The 22,013-nt window shown below is 35.1% G+C and overlaps 1 protein-coding gene across 10 annotated transcripts in view; it reads left to right on the forward strand.

Moving 5' to 3' along the window:
• MARCHF1 (membrane associated ring-CH-type finger 1) overlaps positions 1–22,013 on the forward strand; it is an 876,270-nt gene that overhangs the window by 693,212 nt on the left and 161,045 nt on the right. For all 10 annotated transcript variants that reach the window (XM_053901154.1, XM_019441079.2, XM_019441084.2 and 7 more), the window contains one exon: positions 19,976–20,026. In XM_053901154.1, the coding sequence (XP_053757129.1) occupies positions 19,976–20,026 (51 nt within the window). The remainder of the gene's footprint in view (positions 1–19,975; positions 20,027–22,013) is intronic.

The raw sequence follows: 22,013 nt of genomic DNA on the forward strand, positions 1-22,013 counted from the left end.
GGGCACTTTACCCCAATGTTTATAGCAGCACTTTCAACAATAGCCAAATTATGGAAAGAGCCTAAATGTCCATCAACTGATGAATGGATAAAGAAGTTTTGGGTTATATATACAATGGAATACTACTTGGCAATGAGAAAGAATGAAATATGGCCTTTTGTAGCAACATGGACGGAACTGGAGAGTGTTATGCTAAGTGAAATAAGTCATACAGAAAAAGACAGATACCATATATTTTCACTCTTATGTGATCCTGAGAAACTTAACAGAAGACCATGGGGGAGGGGAAGGGGGAAAAAAAAGTTAGTGAGGGAGGGAGGCAAACCATAAGAGACTCTTAAAAGACTGAGAATAAGCTTAAGGTTGATAGGGGGTGGCAGGGAGGGGGGAGGGTGGGTGATGGGCATTGAGGAGGGCACCTGTGGGTATCAGCACTGGGCATCGTATGGAAACCAATTTGACAACAAATTTCATATTAAAAATTTTAAAAATTTAAACAAGATCATTGGAAGCCATGAAAAATAAAGTGATGTCACACTAAACATGATAGTTTAATAAAAATTAAAACAGGTATTAGCTGGATATAGGCTAAAATATGTACATAAAGTATCTCATTTAATTCTTATAGTAAAGGTACTTAATGATAAATATCATTATTACTTACATTTTACAACTTCAGAAATAGGCACAGAGAAGCTAAGTTTCCCAAAATTGCACAGCTAACCAATCAGTAAATGATAGAACTAGGACTCCAGTTTTGGGATTTTGGACTTGAGATTCTGTGTCCTTACACGTTGTTCTATATGCCTCATAATCACATACTGTGAAAACTTAAAGGATTTATTTGTAATTTTCTAAAGCACTCATTGAATGGAAAATGCATTATCAATTATCACTTAAATTTTCATTGTTTATGTTACCGTACTTTCTTTATGTTTTCTTTTTTTGTGCCATTGGGTTTTTATCACCCACTTTTTAATGCTTGAAATATAAACTTCTCCCTAAAACAAGTAACCACTAATTATAATGTTATGCCTCTTAGGATTTCCCCCAGAGGCATTATCAATTAACATGTCTTATTAACTTAAAACATTTATTTTTATGTAGCTATTAAACTTCTAAGAGAAGATCTGCTAATTTGACTATTTAAAATAACTACAGTTTGAACTTTCTAGATTTCTAATAGTTTCTAGACCTATGGTTGCTGCATGGCAACCAACTCAAACTTTAGCAGTTCTGGGCACTTTTTGGTTTTTAGGTGATGCTCTTTTGCACACAGATACACTCCAACCCTGCCAGCTGCCATAGATAATTTACCCACTGGTCGTCAAGGGACTGATCTTGGACATGGAGCTGACCTAGGACAAGCAAGCTGACACCACTGCAAAACAAATAGAATGGTTTATCCTTTGGACTTCTCATACAAAAGGAATATATTCATAATCCTTGAACATGACACATTCTAAATGTATGTTTATAAGTTAAGCTTCTGCTTGCCTTTATATAGAAATAATGGGTTTTTATGGTTTTATAGGTTGTCTGGTTTGAAGTTGACTTTAATTCTGTCTAATGTCTCAGAACAATCAATATTATCATCTAGATGGCTGTGAAATCACTCTTTCCTATTACTATAAAGGTAATTTGCAAGTTACTCTGTACAAATAAATTGTACACCTTATACTCTGAAATGCATTTTAAATTAGGAATAAAGCCAAATAATTATATCCATTTAATGCTTTTTGTTTGTTTTTACATAAACTGAATCACATCTACTAGATTTGATAAGGCCTCCTAGAACCTGGAACCAGGTAAAGTGCCATGATAAAATTTCAATTTTGTTCTTCTGTATAGATTTTAAGAAAACTAATTACATAAGCACATGAATCTTTCTGGTGATAAATAATAATTTACTAACACTGTTTTATTTTGAACCACCAATATTTTGACTATAGCCTCTTTTGTTCTTTATAAAATTTCTGTACTTTATAATTTTTATGCTTTTCAAAAATTTAAGAAACTAAATTGTTCCCTGGACTACCTTATAATACATGAAGATCTAGGAAGTGTTGATTTTTATTCACTCCACAGAGTGTGGCTGAAAATTCATTAATTGGTTTCAGTCTGCTTGTGGTCAAAGGTCTTAATGCTTTTTGAACTTCTGATATTGAAGTAGAGAATTTTCAGCAGATATGCCAGCCCTTATTTTATTATATTTTATCCCTAGAGATTATTTCTATTATGAGAAATTCACTGTCTTTAATAAGTAGTCATTAATTCATGTTCCTTGTGTGCACATATGCGCGTCTTGGGTCTCAGTGTTTTCCGCCAAGAATTAACGTTTAGCCCGTTCAGATTTTTGCATCTGGGTGGTTGAAATCATGTAAACACTTTATAAATCTGAAGCTTAAATATATAAAAGCTAATACCTTCTCTGGGGGAGAGTAAGCTAAAATAAATGCAGTATTAGCTTATAATACTAGAATTCCAGGTAGCACTTTCACAGGTATCAGGCCTCTATTCTTTCTATCTCTTTTTAAAATTTCAGCCCATTGTCTTACGTCAAGGGAGGGAAGAGTGGGTGGGTGATGGGCATTGAGGAGGGCACCTGTTGGGATGAGCACTGGATGTTGTATGGAAACCAATTTGACAACAAATTTCATATTTAAAAAAAGTATAATAGCTCCTGATTAATCCAGAACTGCAGCTAAACATTCATAAATAGCATTATCGTAGGGAGGAGTTGATAATATTATATATGGAATCCAAAATATACTCTGACCAAAATCAATCCAGTGTTGCTTTGTATTTATGACTTTATAACTTGACCCCATTTTAAGAACAGGTACAGATATTAATTTTTTCCATTATAAATGTGTAAAATAAAGGCATATTTTATTATTCATGAATGAAATATATAAATTGCCATCGTATACTTACTGCCCATTATTCTTGAGAACACCTATGCTAATATGCCTCTAAAACAAACAGAATTATTAATATTTCTCCTTAATTTATTAAACATCCGTACTGTTCCAGGTAGGAATTAGATTGGATTTAAAGAAAATAAAAATTTAACTGAAATATAGTCCCTTCCCTTGAAAAACACTTTATCAAGTAATGAGTGTAGAATAATATGTATATAAATTTACTCCCAGATCAATTTCATTAGTAATTGCTATTTATACACAATAAGTCTCCAGAATTTTTATGTGAAGGAAGTTTGAAGACAGTAACATAGTTGGAATTGTGAGCTAGGGAAGTTTTATAAAAGCTGAGTTTGTATAGCAAGCAAATTTTTACTTACACTGTATGTTTGTTGAGGATGACTTCTATGTGTGTCATGGAGAATCATGGAGGTCATTAAAGTCCGATGGTTAAAACCTTTCATTTTCAAGCCACTTCTAGCCTTTATTGAAACATGTGCCAGAAATCCTCCTCAGTTTGGTACTTATAATATTTCTAATAATTAAAAACCCAGTGAAAGAATAACATGAGACACTGAGAAGTAAAGTGACTGATCCACAGTCACATTATTAGTGAGTATGAACTGATCTAGAATTTGAACTAAGTATATCTGACTGCAAATTCATTCTTATGCTTATTTATTATTATTATTATTATTATTATACTTATTATATATTTACTATTTGATGTCTTTTTGGTAGTCAGAAATCATTTCTTCCCATCTCTTTATGGTGTATGTATTTACTTATAGTTGTCCTGTATAATATGCCAACTTGTTAAGACTTTTCTAGAAGTGACCAAGGCTCACTGAGGCTTAGTTTTAAGTGTTATGCAGATGAGAGTCAGAGTCAGACATCTTGTTCCACATTAGCCTTACCCTTTTGGACCAGTCAGGGTCTCACACCTCTACCAATATCCATAGGTGAGATTTGAAGGAGCAGTTTTAATTTTATGAAAGAATGCTTCGTAACACATTTCTGAAACTAATTTTGCGACATTTTCAAGAAATGGATTCAGAACTTCTATTTCTAATAGAGTACGCCTCTAAGCTAATGAAATATAGGCTGTATATGAATAAGATTTAAAGTTTATATAAAATGGAAGATTAACTGTGCTACCATTGTTCTGTGTAGCCCATTATGTTCCATGCTAAACAGTTTAGATCCCACTTTCTAGTGTGAGTCTCACAACCATCTCGAGAAGACTGTATTATTATCAACATTCTGCAAGTGCATCACTAGAAGTTACAAGTGGATAACTGTCTTGCCCAAGGTGTACCATAAGTGGTGTAGTTGGCATTTGAGCCCAGACACCCTAGAAGATGTATCATTTATTAGTTATAATACCATATTAAGTAATAACTCTCCAGGGCCATTCCTCATCATTTTATCCTGGATCCAACAGAGTGCATATGTGGAAAAATGGAATTTGATTTTACTATGGCCTTTTGTGAGCTCACCTGCTTTCCTGCCCTCAATTGTTTGTCTAGTAATTACCCTAATAATAATGGACAAGAATCCTGAATTTCTTGTCTAAAGCATGAGTTCAGGGTTGTTTTTTTTTAATTGTTTAAAAAAAAATAGGTTCAGGAAGGATTACCCTATAACAATGGAGAGAGGGAGAGAAAGATAAGGGAGAAAGGTTATGTTAGAGCTGATGTAATGATTTAGAAACAATCCAGCAGTAATGTTTTTCATGCATGCATGGGATTTGCATTATGCTAAGATGGCGTGCAGGCTTTCTTCTTAAAAGAACTCCATGAGATGTTGCTGTAAAAATTTGTAACTTCAGGGGCACCTGGGTGGCTCAGTCGGTTAAGCCTCAGACTTAGCTCAGGTCATGATCTCACAGCTCATGAGTTTGCGCTCTGCATCAGGCTCTCTGCTGACAGCTTGGAGCCTGGAGCCTGCTTTGGATTCTGTGTCTCCCTCTCTCTCTGTGCCTACCCCGCTTGCACTATGTGTGTGTGTCTCTCTCAAAAATAAATAAAGATTTAAAAAATTCTTTTTAATTTGTAACTTCAGACTCCCTGCTGGGCCAATATTATGATATAACGAGAAACTGTCAAAAGTAGGCCATAAATAAATGACAGTGAGGGAAAGGTCTGAAACTTGGACAATATTCCCTTTCCTGGTATTGTGGGGGTCTTTTTTGTCTTCTTCTGTTTTTAATGTTGATTTATTTATTTTGATAGAGAGAGCACACATAAGCAGGGGAGGGGCAGAGAATGAAGAAGAGGGAGAGAATCCCAAGCAGGTTCCATGCTTAGCACAGAGCCCTACACGGGGCTCAGTCTCACACCGAGATGATCACCTGAGCCAAAATCAAGAGTCTGAGCCACCCTAGCTCCCTACCTGGTACGATGTTATGATCCATATCTAGCTCATTGTGCCTATTTATCCAACTAGGAAGCTCTCATATGTCTTCAGCTATTTTATAGAACCAGAATTTACATACCCAAAGATAAAATTTTATCACATTTCTTTATATATTACTGACAGAAGGAAGGAGGGAGAAAGAGTTGAATAATGGAGTGGGGACAAGAATAGACGTCTGGCACAAGAATGGGACAGGCTTGAAGTAGCACATCACATGTAAGTGAGGCCCTGCCATGGTGCAGAAGGAAGAATTACCAGCCTTTGCGTGGATCATAAACTTGTCGAAACATACATTTGCATAAACGTGTGTGTGTTTGTGTGTGTGCCGTGAAGGTTTTAGGATTTTTTAAAATTTGGTCAATTTTAATTCAAAATTTAGCAAAATACCTAAGCCTGAATTTCCCCTGACAGTGTCTTGAGAAATATATGGTCATTAAGGTGCTTTTAAAAGAATGGAAGATGAAAATGCTAATGAAAACAACCCACCATGCAGCACATTTTAAATGGCTGGTCTCTAATATGCGGACTGTCTTACAAATATGTCTCCAATTTTAAATTAAACCCATAGAAGGAAATAATATAACCCTAATACAAAAAGTGGTTTGAAAACTTGATAGATTTTCTAGGAGCTGCAGACTGGGGTAGATAAAATATGACCACCGTATCTCTAGAGCAAACTTGTAAGATCTTAATTTGATAAAAATTAAGCAAAAATTAGTAGTGATAATAACAATGATAAGGCTACACAAAGAATACTAAAGATAACCCATATCCATCAAGGTACAGAAAGAAACAGATGGCACTTCCAAATTCAATAATTTGCGAGGAATTGATAGTCTATTTGCAATGGGTGTGAGCAGAGTATATAGAAGATACAAGGGATAGCGTGGTACCCTGGCTAGAAACAACAGGAAGTATTACCACCCCACACGCTTGAAAAGGCAAGAAGAGGGAACATTTTTCAGAACCCAGAGACACAGCAGGTTTTGTAGAGAGGGCTACTTGACAACTGCTGAGACCTCCAATTAAGGGACAGAGCCAGCCTCTGGTGATGTCTCACAGAGGGGATAATTTACACTGTCTCATTATCCTCCACTCCTATAATTTCCAACCGGGGGTCCGCATTGGTGGAATAAAATTGGAAGTCGGTGAGCAAAGCGTCTGTAATGAGATCCATCCAGGTGTGCCTCCTGGGCACAGAGCTGTGAAGAGTGGGACATAGATCTCAAGTCACCTGCGAATGGTGGGACATAGATCTCAAGTCACCTATAGTACACCTGCGAATATAACATCTGGAACTCAAATGAATATATGAAGTCTTTATTACTTAAACTCTGAGATTCCAAGACAGAAAAAGGCCAAAAATTGGGGAAATGTTTAGCATTTATAAGAAAAGCAGTTGATTAACAAGGAGTGTGACTTTATATAATTTTTTGCAAAAAAAATATTAAAAGGAAACTGTGGATTTTTCTTTTGACAATATTAATAAAGATTATTGTGATAGAAAGTGTATGACGAAAAAAAATTTTATACATAGATCAATAAAAAATGCAAGAAGTTTTATAAATTATGTGTATATTCTTACAATACTAGAGGTATGGTGAGCTTCCTGTTTTTAATGTGAACATTGTCGTTATAGAACAGAATTGGGGAACAAATAAAACTGCTTATATTTCACTCTTATAGGGGTTCAACTGTTGTACACTAAACTGTTGTATGCTGACCTTACTCTATATACTGTAAAAACAAACAAACATAGCAGTAATCACCTTTTCAAACAAACTAGTGGACTAAAACCATCACCTTCTAAATTTTAGCGCCATTCGGTACCCCTTATTTTCTGTCTTTTCATAACTGTAAACATATCTAAATTAAACCCTCAGGTCCTTTTCTCTGGTGCTCTGGCAATTTGGCCAATGATCACTATACTATATTATTTTTCTTTCCATCCAAACAAGATCAGTTTGAAGCGTTTTCAGTACTGGGGTGTACAAACTTTAAAAAAATGTTTCCTGTTGTTCTCATGTTAGGAATTACAACTGCTGACTTGTTTAGAATGACAAGTCCTTCATCTGTAGAGTCTTTCTTTTAGAAGAGTATACCATTAAAAAGGTATTTTTGCATGAATTTTTTCGGGAGGGAAGGGAAATTTCCATCATGTGATTTTTATATTCTTTATTTCCTAGTGAATATAGTTGTTTGGCTGTCTGAATAGGTATGAGGGTTTTATTCATTATCATAATTAACAATATTAACAAGTTTTTCAATTAAATTGGATATTTGGGAGTATGTTTGTTTTTTAAAAAAATTAAGAGTATTTTAAGTAAATTCTATGCAGTACAAAATTTAATAATAAATTTGACCACTTACAAATATATGTCCTTTTCACTAATCTTCCTTTAGCTCTAGCAAATCCAAGCTTAATCCTAGGTCCTGCTTATACTTATATAGTGCCTTACACTATATTTGGAACATGCTTTTTCAAAGTGTATCATATTTGTTCCACAGCTATTTTAAGAAGGTAACCATATGTTCTTATGCCCACTTTGCAAATTCAGCAAGCCAAGGCCAGAGAAGGTAGATGATTTTCCTAAGGTCACATGGTTAGTAACGGAGCTCTAATCCAAATGTCACTGTTTTTTTTCTACCAATCCTACTTGACCCAGTAATTAATTTGATGCCTTTATGTTCCATTTACTGTACTGTCTTGGGGAATATAAACATAAAATGTTTCTTGCAGCTCTTTTACTCTCTCTCTCTCTCTCTCTCTCTCTCACACACACACACACACACACACACGCACACACATTTATCACTTTATGATATCTAATCTTTGATGAGTAAGACTAACTTTCTAACTTTCCCATTTTTGTTTCTTTAATTTTCTTAATTTGATATTTTTACAAAAATATTATGAAAAACAAGTAAAACTCTACCACCCAAAGATTTTTTTTTAAAGCTAGAATATCTCCATAAGCCTCTCTGCTCCCTGCAGTACTATCATGCTGTGGGACTGAGGGTAACCATTATGAGTAGATGGTGTGATAATAACCGATATTGGATGAGCATATTTTTGCTTAGTCAAAAATATATATGTAAATACATAAATATTTCTACAGGTTCTGTATACTTGATTTTAAAGAAATGAAAATGTCCTCTACATGTTATTGTTTAACTCTCTTTTTCACCTTAATAATATATTTTGGATATCATCACTTGCCAATAAAGATGTAACTTCACACTTGCATTATAATTTCTGTATGCACTTCACATCCATATATAATTTTATATAAACAGGCATACACCATGCTCTTTTTATTTTCAAGGACTCTTCTTCCCCCTTATCTCCTTTCTCCTCTTCCACTGGACTCTCCCTCTGCCCTCTCACTCTTGCCCCAAGAAACTCATGTTATCACACCCATGAGTATCCCTTCCATGACTTTTTCTATTTTTTTAATGTTTATTTATTTTTAGAGAGAGAGAGAGAGAGAGAGAGAGAGAGAGAGAGATCATGAGCCAGAGAGGGGCAGAGAGAGAGGGAGAGACAGAATCCCAAGCAGGTTCCATGCTGTCACTGCAGAGCCTGACATGGGACTCCATTGCAAGAACAGTGAAATCATGACCTGAGCCGAAATCAAGAGTCATACTTAACTGCCATGACTTTTGCTATGCTCATATAGTCATACACAAATACATGTCTACACATAAATATATGCACACATAGACACTTGTAGAAGTACTGTCTTTATATGTTTTCCAAATAATCATATTATACAACTTCTCTTTTTACTTTTTGGACTCAATCTTATCTTGTGGAAAATTCCTTTTGGACAAATGGCAAGGAGCTGATTCATTCTATTTCATAATGGCATAATATTCCAAAGCGTGGCTCTGCTATAACTTATTTAATCATTTCTCTGTTGGTGAGCATTGTTTACTCCATTAGTCAGGAGCTAGTCAGGAGAGAGAAACCAGACTTCGGTTTTAATATAGAAAGCTTAATGTAAAGATTTATTGCCTAGTCTGGGTGAACAAAGGAAAGAAACTGGATTATTTATAGCTTGAAAAAGGGGCCCAATGGAATTGAAACCCGAACTTTTGAAGAAGGAGCCAGCGGGCTGGTGTTGGGATCTAAAGAGTGTGGCATCTGTTTCTGAGGCTGTTAGAAAAACTGCACACTGTCCTTGGCTACTGCTCCAGGAGGTGACCCCAGCTACCAGAGTAAAGAAGCATTTCTAGGATGATACTCACACAAGAAGTGGAGAAGAAGCCAATGGAAAGCAAACAGGACTGAGCAAATCCCGTTTTCCTTTTCCAGCCTTCCAAGTTCCCCTGTAGTGCCCCTCTTAGCAGAGTCAGAGGGAGTGGGGTGAGGAAACAGAAATGTGGTTTGCAGAGCCCCAGCTTCAGAGTAGAATTTAGGAGGGTGGGCTTAAAGCTTCGAGAACAAATAAACATTAAAAAAAGAAAAAAAAAGAGCACTGAACAGTGGGTCAAAGGACATCGGTTCTGGTCACAGCTCTTTCATTGACTGCCTCTATGACCTCGAGCATGGCATACCACATCTCAGAGCCTCCAGTTCCACATTCCAGAAGTCTCTTGTGGAACACAGCTTGTCAATCAGGAAACAATGAAATTGGACTAAGTATTAATTGACATTAGAAAATTAGTTAATTTCATTTAAGAAATTAAAAAAAAATAAAGCTTCGAGAACATTAACTTAACAACTGGCACGTCTTTATTGCCAAGATGGGTTTTTGTTGTTTTTTTTTTTTTCAATTAAGAACAGAACTGTATTTAAGTGGCCTTATTCGCATATTCGTATGAACCAGTGCTTTTATTTCTCTGGGACAGATTCCCAGCAGTGAGATTACTGCATAAAGTGATATTTTTAATTTTAACAGATGTTGCCAGATGTTTTTGCAAATGATCCTGCAAAAATTCATACTTCTCCTAGCAATTTTTGAGAGTACTCTTTCTTATTCTCCCCACCAGCACTGGAAGCTATCACTCTATTCAATCTTTCTAACATGATGAGTGTAAAGCAATGCCTTGTTTTTACTCTAATTAGCATTTTTCTGACAGCTTGTGATTTTAAGCATCTTATTATATGTTTATTAACAATCTGCAATCCTTTTTTTGTGAATTTCTATTCCTATGTTTCACTTAATTTTATTTTCTATTGGATTTCTTCTGTTGCCTTTTTCATGAATATACAAAAATCTCTCTGCATATTACAGAAATTGAACTTTATCAATCTTCTATTTTGTGCTTGTTTATAATGTTACTGTTTGTTTATTCACTCTAATTTTTGTGTTCTTTACAGACATAATATAATCAAATATCACTTATAGCTTCTGGTTCTCGTATTAGTTATATATAGACCTCCCCCACCCCAAGATTGAATTTATAATTTAAGCTTATGTCAAATACTTTTTTTTAATTTTTTATATTCAAGACTTTGTTCCACCTGGAATCTATGACTGTATATGCCATTTATTTTATTTTTTTTAAGTTTGCTCATTTTGAAAGAGAGAGAACGGGGGAGGGGTAGAGAGAGAGAAAATCCCAAGCAGGCTCCATACTGTCAGCATAGAGCTTGACACAGGGCTTGAGCTCACAAACTGATAGATCATGACCTGAGCCAAAGTCAAGAGTCAGACGCTTCACTGACTGAGCCACCCCAGGCACCTCTGTATATGCTATTCAGTATGGGTTTGATTTTTTTTTTTTCCATGTAGATAGTCAGTTGTCCAGAAGCATTTATTATGACACTTTCCTTTCAATATTGATTTGAAATACCAAGTTTGTTATATGTGAGACTCTTTGATCTGCTTCTGCATTTTCTATTCTGGATTTCACTGGATTTCCTTTTGGTCAATTCTTATGCCAATGCTATATTGACTTAATCACAGTGGGTTAATATGGACAATGCCTAGCATTTGGAAACCTTTTTAAAATTAATTTCTTGGCTATTCTCCAGCATTTCTTTTTCTATATGTGTTCCTCAAGATAATTTTATCTATCTCCTTTCTGCTTCAGAAAGGAAGAAATAAACCCCATTAGAGATTAATTTGAACTACATTCTATTTATATCCCATTTTGTAGAAGATGTATATTTTATGAAATTATCTTCCCATCAAAAAGTGGTGCTTTCATTTTTTCAGTTCATGATCTCCTCAGTAAGATTTTGTAATTTATATTTTAATAAGATTTTATAATTTATTTGTTAAATTTATTCTTAAGTATTTTATGGTTTTTGTTTTTATTATTACATTTCTGGGTATTTATTGCTGGAAGGGAAAAAGCTATTGATCTTGTAGTATTTCTATTAAGATAGACTAAACCATCACAAGAAATAAATCCAAAAAATGTGATGGCTCCAAAGAAATACAAGTTTATTTCTTTTTCATGAAAGTTTAGAGTGTATGTTCCAAACTGGCTGAGGGCTCTTCACCATGTGGTCATTCGAGGACTCAGGAGAATTCAGCTCTACTCTACTTAATATGTGGCTTCCTGGCTTGCTCTGATAGTCACCGTCTTAGCACCGAGCAATAGAAAAAGAAATTGTAGATTTATGGGACACGCAGGAAACTGACAATTGTGAGCTCTGTTCACATCTCACTGGAGGGAATTTAGTTATAGGCAACCTATAATTGAAAGAAATGCTAGGAGACACAGTGTGACTGGAAAGAAATATACCCAGTTGCCATTCTGTTTTTGCAGAAGAAAGGATGATGCATTTTAGGAAATGTAGTAGACTCTGCCATGGTATAATTATCCTATATCTAGCCATTATACTAAAGTCTCATTAATTCTCATAGTTTTCTTCTTTAACTAGGTACACTTGGAATTTCTATCATATCCATAAGAGATTGCTTTGTTTTGCTCCTTCCTTTCAATATTTTTCCCACCAAATATTTTATTTTATTGTTGTTACATGTGTTAGAAACTCTAAGATGAGTTGAATAGTAATAGCAAGAGCAAACATCCCTAACAGAATTTCATAGTTCTTGTATTTTATCATTTAGAATAATTTTTGGCATTGATTTTAAAATCTTGTCTTTATCACTTTAAAAGATTTCCTCCAATTCTTATTGTACTTAGCACTTACATGGTAGTAAGACTGCAGAGGTTTGTCAATTATCTTTTTGGCATATAAGATCATTATATTTGTCTCTTTCAATGTATTAATCTAATGAAATATTGACAGATTTCCTGAAAAAGAAATGTCTGGAATAAATCTTATTTATTCTATTCCTTATGCATTTTTGGATGCACTGCTGGTGTATCAAAGATGCATACTACGATTTAGATATATGCTAATATTTTTAAAGAAGTTTTGCATCTCACTCAGGTGAGTGCCATGCTACAGGTGGAGGCTTAAGGCAGATTTGAGTTTTAGAGAAATTATGGAATGTGACATTCTTTGTGTGCCAATATTTTGGACTAAAATTCATAAGCATCACACACATTTAGATAAAAGAAGTTAGGAATGCCTGGGTGGCTCAGTTGGTAAGTAAATGACTCTTGATTTCAGCTCAGGTCATGATCTGTCACGGTTTGTGGGACTGAGCCCCACGTCGGGTTCTGCACTGACAGCACGGAGCCTGCTTGGGATTCTCTCTCTCTCCTCTCTCTCTGCCCCCTCCCCCGCTCATGCTCTTCCTCTCTCTCAAAATAAATAAACTTTAATAAAATATAAAGAAGCTGGAGGAATTCCTATGAACACAGCACAAGAGATAGCAGAGTTTTGGAAGAAGAAGAATAAAAGGCAAATATACTAGTAGCAATGGGAAAGAAAGAATAACAAATAGAAATAAAACAAACCATATGCATTAGGGTCCTCCAGAAAAACCAAACCAATAGGAAATATAGGATATAGATAGATTAGATAGATACATAGATATGTCTATGTCTATATCTATATCTATATGTATATCTATCTACACACACACACACACACACACACACACACACACACACAGAGGGAGAGAGAAAGCTATAGAGTGGGAGAGTAGGCTGGAGACTCAGGGGAGTGGTAGTTCTAGCCCAAAGGCAGTTCTGCTGGCAGAATTAGCAGAATTCATTCTTGTTCTGAAGAGGTCAGTTTTTGTTCTATTAAGGCATTCAACTGATTGGGTAAGATTTATCCACATTATACAGTGTAATCTGCTTTACTCAAAGTCCACTGATGTAAATGTTAATCTCATCCAAAAAAACACTTTCAAAGAAACATCCAGAAGAATGTTTGATTAAACATATCGGCACTATGGCCCAGCCAAGTTGACACATAAAATTAACCATTATATCCCCTGAATGCCAGGGCAATTTCCATTTATCTGTGTAAGAGACCTTCAGTTGTAAATACTTGAGAATCTACTTTAGAGATCACTTGCTATGTAAAACAGAAGAGAAGATGTTAGGTTATTGCAAATATTTTGAAGCAATAGATACATCTATACTTAAGGTTCTAATGCAAAAATGTAAAGGATGAAAAATGAAAAACTTTCAAATAGTGGAAAAATCTGAAAGCTGATTTTAAAAGGATGTATCATATAAAGAGCTTGTGTAAGTTATTCAATTTTTCCTAAAACTGAGAACAAGGGGCAAGAATGGAGTCAAGGGATCATAGACCAGCACAATAGAGGTATTTCTCTCCCACCTCACTCTTTTACCAAAAGCTAACTTGGCCCTCTCTTCTCCTTCTCAGCATCTAGAATCTAAGAGTCAGAGGAAATGAAACTAATTCATTGTACTTTACCAAGGCGGCCCCCCAACTGATATTTGACAAGGGCCTTAGAAATATTCTCTGTTGGGTATCATGAGCCAAAGTACCCTCAACTAAGTCCCCAACAAGTGCAGGTCTTGAAATATGCCAAAAATGTGACATATTAAAAAATATAGTGTGACCTTCACTGGCATTATCACACATCTTTGTTCTACTGAATGAGTATAGACTGAGCCAGTAAACTGGCTCTTATTGTGTGAAATACTCTAAGAAATATCTCCGTCAGATTTGTCTCCACATGGCTTCCTTGAACTGGCAAAAAGTTATAGCTTACATTATTGTTCTTCAGTTTTTCAATCCAGATTTCAGATTGCTCAATTAAGACTAAAGCATAGTTTCCTTTTCCTTCTGTATTTCTTTTTGGGTACTGTCTTAACACATTATGCAAGATTAATAACATGAATTTGGGAACTTTATGTATCTATCGTCAAGAATAATGTAAATAAAATTGAAATTACGTGTTCTTTAAAAATGAGGTACAACTGGGGCGCCTGAGTGGCTCAGTTGGTTAAGCATCCGATTTCGGCTCAGGTCATGATCTCACGGCTTGGGAGTTGGAGCCCCAAGCCGGGCTCTGTGCTGACAGCTCAGAGCCTGGAGCCTCTGCAGATTCTGTGTCTTTCTCTCTCTCTCTGCCCCTCCCCTGCTCACACTCTGTCTCTCTCTGTCTTTCAAAAATAAATAAACATTAAAAATTTTTTTAAAAAAAAATGAGGTACAACTTACTTGGAAATCATCATGCCCTTATTCTTTTTAGGGCATATAGACTTCTATTTACTTATCTAATTGCTTGTTAATTACTATATGTATTCAAGTAGACTTCTATTTACTTATCTAATCCCTTCTTTGTTAATTACTGTATCTATTTAAGTTTTTCCTCTTCTTAAATAAATTCTGACAACTTTTATTTTGCTAGAATATGGTTGATTTTTTTCTAGGTTTTCAGATTTGTTGCAATAACATTTCGTGTAGCTTTCTTTTACAATTTTTCTAATTTTTCTGTGTCTTTGGTCATTTATCCTTTCTTATCTTATCTATTCCTGCTTTCTGTTTCCCTTGATAAGCCTTACTAGAAATTCATCTATTTTGTAATTATTCTCAGGGACCTGCCTTAAGAAAATGTTTCTGTATTATTCTTACTTATATCTATTTAATGAGTTTTAGCTTTTATAATTGATTACTTTCATTTTTTCTATGTTCTTTTATTTTGTTTAATTACTGTTTTCTTTAATATGGAAAGCATTTACAGTTATAAATTTTATCTGGATATAGCTTTTGCTGTGTTCTCTATAAGTCTTAGCATATTATTTTCAAGAGTTTCTGGCTATAATTTTCCAAAGAATTTTATTTCATTGAACCAAGCATTATCTAAAAATGTGTTAATTAGTGGTGATTAAGATTTATTAGTCACATTTCAAGTTTTTATTTCTAATTTTATTGGTTCAATATCAAAAGAAGTGCCCTATAAATCTCTATTTGAAGTTTTTTTGTTAAGGTACTGTTTGAGGGTACATGAATTTTACATCTTTCATAGACATTAAAAAACAGTATTTTTCACTTAGTGGACATGAGATTTTTAAATATATCTATTAATCAAGTTTTTATTGCATACAATTTCTCTGTGTTTTTTTTTTTTTTCATTTATAAACCGCATTGCTTTCAAAGACTTTTATTACAGGTTTTAATTACCTTAGTAAAAATAGTTCCATTTTTACTTAGAATTCTTCAGATGACCTTCAAATTTGCCTCATTTCTTTTTCTTCTTTGAAATATTCTTGATTTTTAGCCTGGACAGGGGTAGGGGGTGGAGGTGAGGGGGACCAAGGAAAAAACTAGAGAATAACATTGTATCAGTGAAATGTGTGGATCTTATTCTGGTTTCTTCACTCAGGCAGGAATTTTTTTATTTTGTTTTGTTTTTTTCCTTAAGTTCACATAAAACAACCTCCTTCAAGCTTCCTTACTGCCCTCTTCTGATCAATGGTACAATATATAGAATATCCATGTATAGATACATACATGTCCAGCCATATTGTATATTCTTTAACACAGAGTATTGCCTTTTGAAGGAACAATAACATTTCGTGTAGCTTTCTTTTACAATTTTTCTAATTTTTCTGTGTCTTTGGTCATTTATCCTTTCTTATCTATTCCTGCTTTCTCTTTCCCTTGATAAGCCTTACTAGAAATTCATCTATTTTGTAATTATTCTCAGGGACCTGCGAATTTTCCTCAGATTATAACATTAAAAATGTGTTAAAACAATTTAGTAATGATTTTCTCATTTGGTAATCATTTTTCCTTTGTGGTAATAAAAATCCAGCATGTTTAGTAAGATCAAATTTGAAAAACAATCATTATCCTAATAATAATCACAGAACAAAACTAACAATGTCAGATATATTTATATCAAACAAAAACTTAGAAACTTCTTGTCAATATTAAAAAGCACTTCTGAAATTAGAAGTCAAACTCTATGCATACTGTGAATGGTCTGCTAAAACCAGTCTGCTAAGATAGCTACTCAACATTACTGATTGATGATCCCATACTTTTCTTGCAGACTTGTCTGAAGCTCTTGTTGATTCCAACTTTTAGTCCCCTAAAAGGTCACTATAATTTGAGTTACCAGTAAGTTACATTAGAATCTAAGACAGCTTCTATTTAATGTAAGGTAAAGAATTTCAACTGATCATAATGAGGTATGACAACCGTATTTGACTAATCTATGAAGAAGAATTTGTCATTGCAATGGTAATGGGACAATCCACCCAATTAATTAGTAGCAAATGAAACAGATAGCTTTGGAAGTTTTCCAAGAGCAAAAGTGCTTCTGGTGCTTTGCTTCAAAAGCAGAGCAAACCCAACTTCCTTACTTGGGTAGAGAAAAATTTGATTTTTCATTCTTACATTTTGTATGCCAGAATCTAATCCACAATAGAGGCAAAATTGCAGGACGGAGAAACGAGGATGTTTGGGTTTAAATTATGAGTCTAGTAAACTGTGATGATCATCATGATTTTTGAGGGAGCTCTTTGGGTGTTTCCTCTACCTGTGAATAGTAATTGAAATAGTATAACCTTGCAAACTATAAAATGTTTTCATGTAGAGCTCATTTGCTTCTTCCAACAATCCCCAGGGTATTATTATCTCCTCCATGTTATAGTGAAGACACAGGTTACAGTGAGGAAAGTTCTGGCTTGTCAAACTGTGATCTTGCCAGAACCAGTGCATTACCACAGGGCAAATTGCAAGTAGGGCTCTCCCTCTCCAAAGCTGCCAGCACAGCACTCGTGTATGCCCTCTGTCTCCTGTATTAACTGGAATGGACACAACAGGGAGCTTAGCTCTGGCAAAATAAATAAATAAATAAATAAATAAATAAATAAATAACCTTTGCCTAAACTCCTTTATTTCTTGCAATACCTAATCTTGTGTTAGGAGAAAATAGAACCAGTGGATCTCAAGTTAAAAGATCTCTTGATGTACTAAATAATCAAGAAGATGCTTCCTCCCTATTAGATTTGGGGATGCTGATGACAAGTATGGGAATTATCTGCTTATTATAACCTTATGCTGAACTCATTCACAACTGTGGAGGGAATCTGGCTCTCCTTGTTTTTATCTGAAAACACCACAAAGTCCTATTTGGTTTGCAAAATTAAGTTATCTGATGTCGTGTTAAATTTCTGTGGTACCTCTGGGCTCTTGTTGAAGCACCTTTCAGTCCTAGTTCCTTAATTATGTTTTCACATACCATGGAAATATGGAAAACATAACAAAACAACTACTACACAAAATTCTTCCCTGTCTATTATATTATGTGACTTATTTCCGTCTGTTCTATATAATAGTGTGTCAGAATCCTGCATTTCACTCAGAAGGGAAGATGGATTAGTTTTGTTTTCTGGTATCTAGAAGAGGAGTTGAGATGTCAGGAGAAAAGTACTTCTCTCCATCACCAGAGGAAGCTAATCAAGGAAAAATGTCTGCTGGCAGTACATACATTAATCTCCAGCTGGATCACGGGGCTGTTATGAGGTGTAACTAATCGTATCGTTGTGACTCATCTTGGTCTGTAATAACACGCTCCACAGTGACATCAGTGGTTGTATGAGATGGATGTTGCATGTAAAGGAAAAAATACTATTCAGCTGGAATATGTGCAAGCCTGCACGTGACACAGTGACAATTTGCAGTAAATGCATCTACTGTTTCTCCACAATAACATTTGCCTTATCCTGTCATCGCTGTGTTGCTGAAACTGTCTCTAGCAGTCATCATGAGGCAATTTCAGACCTGCAGTTGTTAGAACATCTTAGTTCTCAAAAACAACCTCTGTCAAGACGCACTGTAGTTGTCTACACAGGTCAACTTTGGCACCAGGTCTAGATGCTCAGAAATTTCTTAAAAGAATATTAAGGTGTTAATTCAGATCCTTCACAAACTCTTGGTTTCCAGAACAGCTTCTTCCAACATTTTCTCTACAGAAGGAAAGGTGTACTGTGATCTCTTGGTACATGTAAAATTCATAATACCCATGCATTGTGATTTGTCAGTCAATTATCCACTAGCCGATAATTGGCAGAGTAGAAAGAGCAACCAGACTGGACTGGACAGAAGGCCTCAGGCTGACTCCAGCTTGAGCATGAGCACTGCCATTGCTGGGAAAAGAATGCTTCTGGGTTTCAAAAGAAGGGCTCCACTTTCTAAGGTCTCTCTGTACCTTAAAATTGTACAGTTTTCTTAAAATATTCAAAAGCTTTTCTCATGCTTTTCTACTAAATTGGACATCCTTTAAGAGGCAAGAACTGAGGGTATAATTTTTTTAGTGTATTTTTAAGTTTCAGACTTTAAAATAATTTTTAAAGGTTTTTAACTTAATTAAGGGTTTTAAATTTAAAACTATCTTCTAAATTTTTACACTTTATTGTTTTAACATTTATTTATTTTTGAGAGACAGAGAGAGACAGAGTGTGAGCCAGGGAGGAGCAGAGAGAGAGGGAGACACAGAATCCAAAGCAGGCGCCAGGCTTCCAGCTGTCAGCACAGAGCCTGACACGGGGCTCAAGCTCATGAACTGGGAGATCATGACCTAAGCTGAAGTCAGACGCTTATCCAACTGAGCCACCCAGGCCCCTCTAAATTTTTACATTTTAAAAGTGAAATAACAGAGGGCAATCTGGGTGGCTCAGTGGGTTAAGCATCTGACTTCAGCCCAGGTCATGATCCATGGTTCATGGGTTTAAGCCCCACATTGGGCTCTCTGCTGTCAGCACAGAGACTGCTTCAATCCTCTGTCCCCCACTCTCTAAGTCCTTCCCCAGCTTGCATGCACACTCTCTCTCCCAAAAATAAATAAACTTAAAAAAAATAGAACAAAAGTAAAATGACAGAAAAGATGAATAAAGATGTATTTTAAAATAACAGGAGTTAGATGTATGCACCATGTACCTGGTGTGCAATATTTACTGACATTAGAAACAGAATTTACTTAGAATGTCCTGGTAGCAAAAATGAAAGAGGAAATAATGGAATATATATCCATTTTCTAATTTATTTCAAAGGAACTGCATACATTTTTTCTAGAGAAATAAGCATTTCCTGGACATAAATACTCCTAGAATGTGATGCTAATTGAAACATTTTCACAAGGACACTGATCTGTACTAAAGAAATAAAATTTGGTAAGACAAAAACCATTGTGTGTAAGCAATTTGTATATTTATCAGTCAGAACAATATAGAGAACATTTAGACGTTGGTCTGTGCTGGGCTTTCTTTTTTCCACAGTAAAGCCTATTGCTAAATTCTTAATCAATGTCTGTAATTTTATTTTTCAGAATGACAAATCCCCAGGGCGATCTGCAAGTCGATCAAGTAATATTTCAAAAGTAAGTAAACCGTATTTATTTGTTTGTTTATTGACTTTCATGTTTTATGAGTTTCAGTAAATATTTTATAATGTTTAACCTAGAATTGTTATCTGTGAGCAGTACACAAATATGACTTGTTAATGGTTTTGACTCTTTTAAGCTTTCGCTGTGATGAGGGGCACGATTTCATGATTTCACACAACAAACATTTTGTTTGTTTGTTTGTTCACACACACATTTAGTTTCATTTCAACAAAATGAGTTATTTTTCCTTTTCAGTACTATATGCAAAAGATAACTTGATACTTTTGGAGTGTCATAAAAAGTATTTTTTTCCTCTCATTTCAAGCATCACAGAGCTGTCACATACCCAACTTGAAATTGTATCAACATTCATGGTACAGTTTCCGTTAATTCAGTTTTTCTACAAGTTTAGGCTCAACTATACTGGTATTTAACCAGGACAGGTTTTAGAAATGACTTACTTTAAGGCATTAGTTTGGTCATATTTGTTTTATAGAGTCAATGGATGAAAAAACAAAATACTCCCTAAACTGTCTTAATTCTAAGCAAAACACCAGAATGTCAAAAAAAAAAAAATTATGGCACGGCAGAGATACTCTAGATTTTTATTTTGCCTAGAAAACAAAATTAAGGGCTATTCTCTAAAATGAGACACAATGCAATGTATAGACTCTGTGTTTGGGGGAGTGAGAAGTCATTTAGAGCCATTTATCAAATTGGAAAATTATGTCTTCCAAAAACGTAGTTCAGACAAAGATAGATTTACCATGAATAGAGTTTGGTCTGCAGGGCCACTCACTTGCCGGCACCCTCTATGGCCCTGAACTTAATTTTGCATATGTAATTTTATATTCTTTTCCTTCAGAGGAGCCCCCAAATAGTTGTCAACTATAGGCACTATAGAACATAGATCCACATCCACTTAAGGGAAGTGTTTTGTTTTCAGAAACAAAGAACTTTATTACTCATTGGAAAAATAGCAGTAGCCAAGTATCAGGACTTTCTTAAGCTGGTTTCCTGAGGCCAGTTCTTAGGAGACAATGCCGAGATGGTCTGGTGACACTTGCAAACACACTGCATTGGTTATAGGAATGCAACCCTACACTTAGGAAACTCTCATTTTTAATAGATAGTAAGTATGCCTGTCCATTGCTCTGTGAGACAAAATCTCTATGTTCCAATCTTAGCCATTATGCAAACATCCTTACAAAGATAGTCGAGCACTAAAGCTATGAATAATTCTGCTTACAAGACATGCAGAGATACAAGAGACCCATAAAAATTGTATCTCAATACATGGGACTGAACATTTATAATTACATCCAAATCTGGGGACCTTCATAGATTTTTGAGGGGCGATGTGGGATAGTACTAATTCTGGAGAAAGAGGATCAGAGTGTAAGTTGCTGTGCTGTCACTTCTTATGTGACCGTGAGACATTCACTTAACCTCCCTGAGATACAGCTGCCTCCTCAGTGACATGAAGGTGATAGTATCAGTCATTTGAAGGTTTCCTTAAGTAACTGTAAATTAAAAACATACCTTTCAAATGTCTTTCATCTTAGTCATATCATGAAGGGCCTCGCCTGCAACTGCAGAACATTGTCATCTTTATAAACTTGAATGTTCATGTTGACCTAGAAACTTGTAAACATACTGACAACTCCTTTATCACACCAGATATTGTTTCATGATCCAGGGGTACAATTATATTGCATTGCCAAGCTGCTGTTTGAGTTTGACATAATGCAGCTTATTTATAACTTTTAAACTTTTAACTTATTCTTTGAGAAATAAAAAAATCTGGAGTGTAGTTTCCCTTCTAGGAGTTCTTCCAGGCTCTGGTATAGATTAATTGCATCCCTATGTGGGAGACAATTAATGACAAAAATGCATAATATGCAGAGGGAAATGAAAAGCTCTCTTCTTAAATAGTCTAATTGTGCGATAGCAGAAATTCAACTATCAGACACCTGCAGAG

This window comes from Panthera pardus, unplaced genomic scaffold (assembly GCF_024362965.1).
Source record: "Panthera pardus isolate Hobbes unplaced genomic scaffold, ASM2436296v1 HiC_scaffold_13, whole genome shotgun sequence".
Classification (NCBI taxonomy): Eukaryota; Metazoa; Chordata; class Mammalia; order Carnivora; family Felidae; genus Panthera; species Panthera pardus.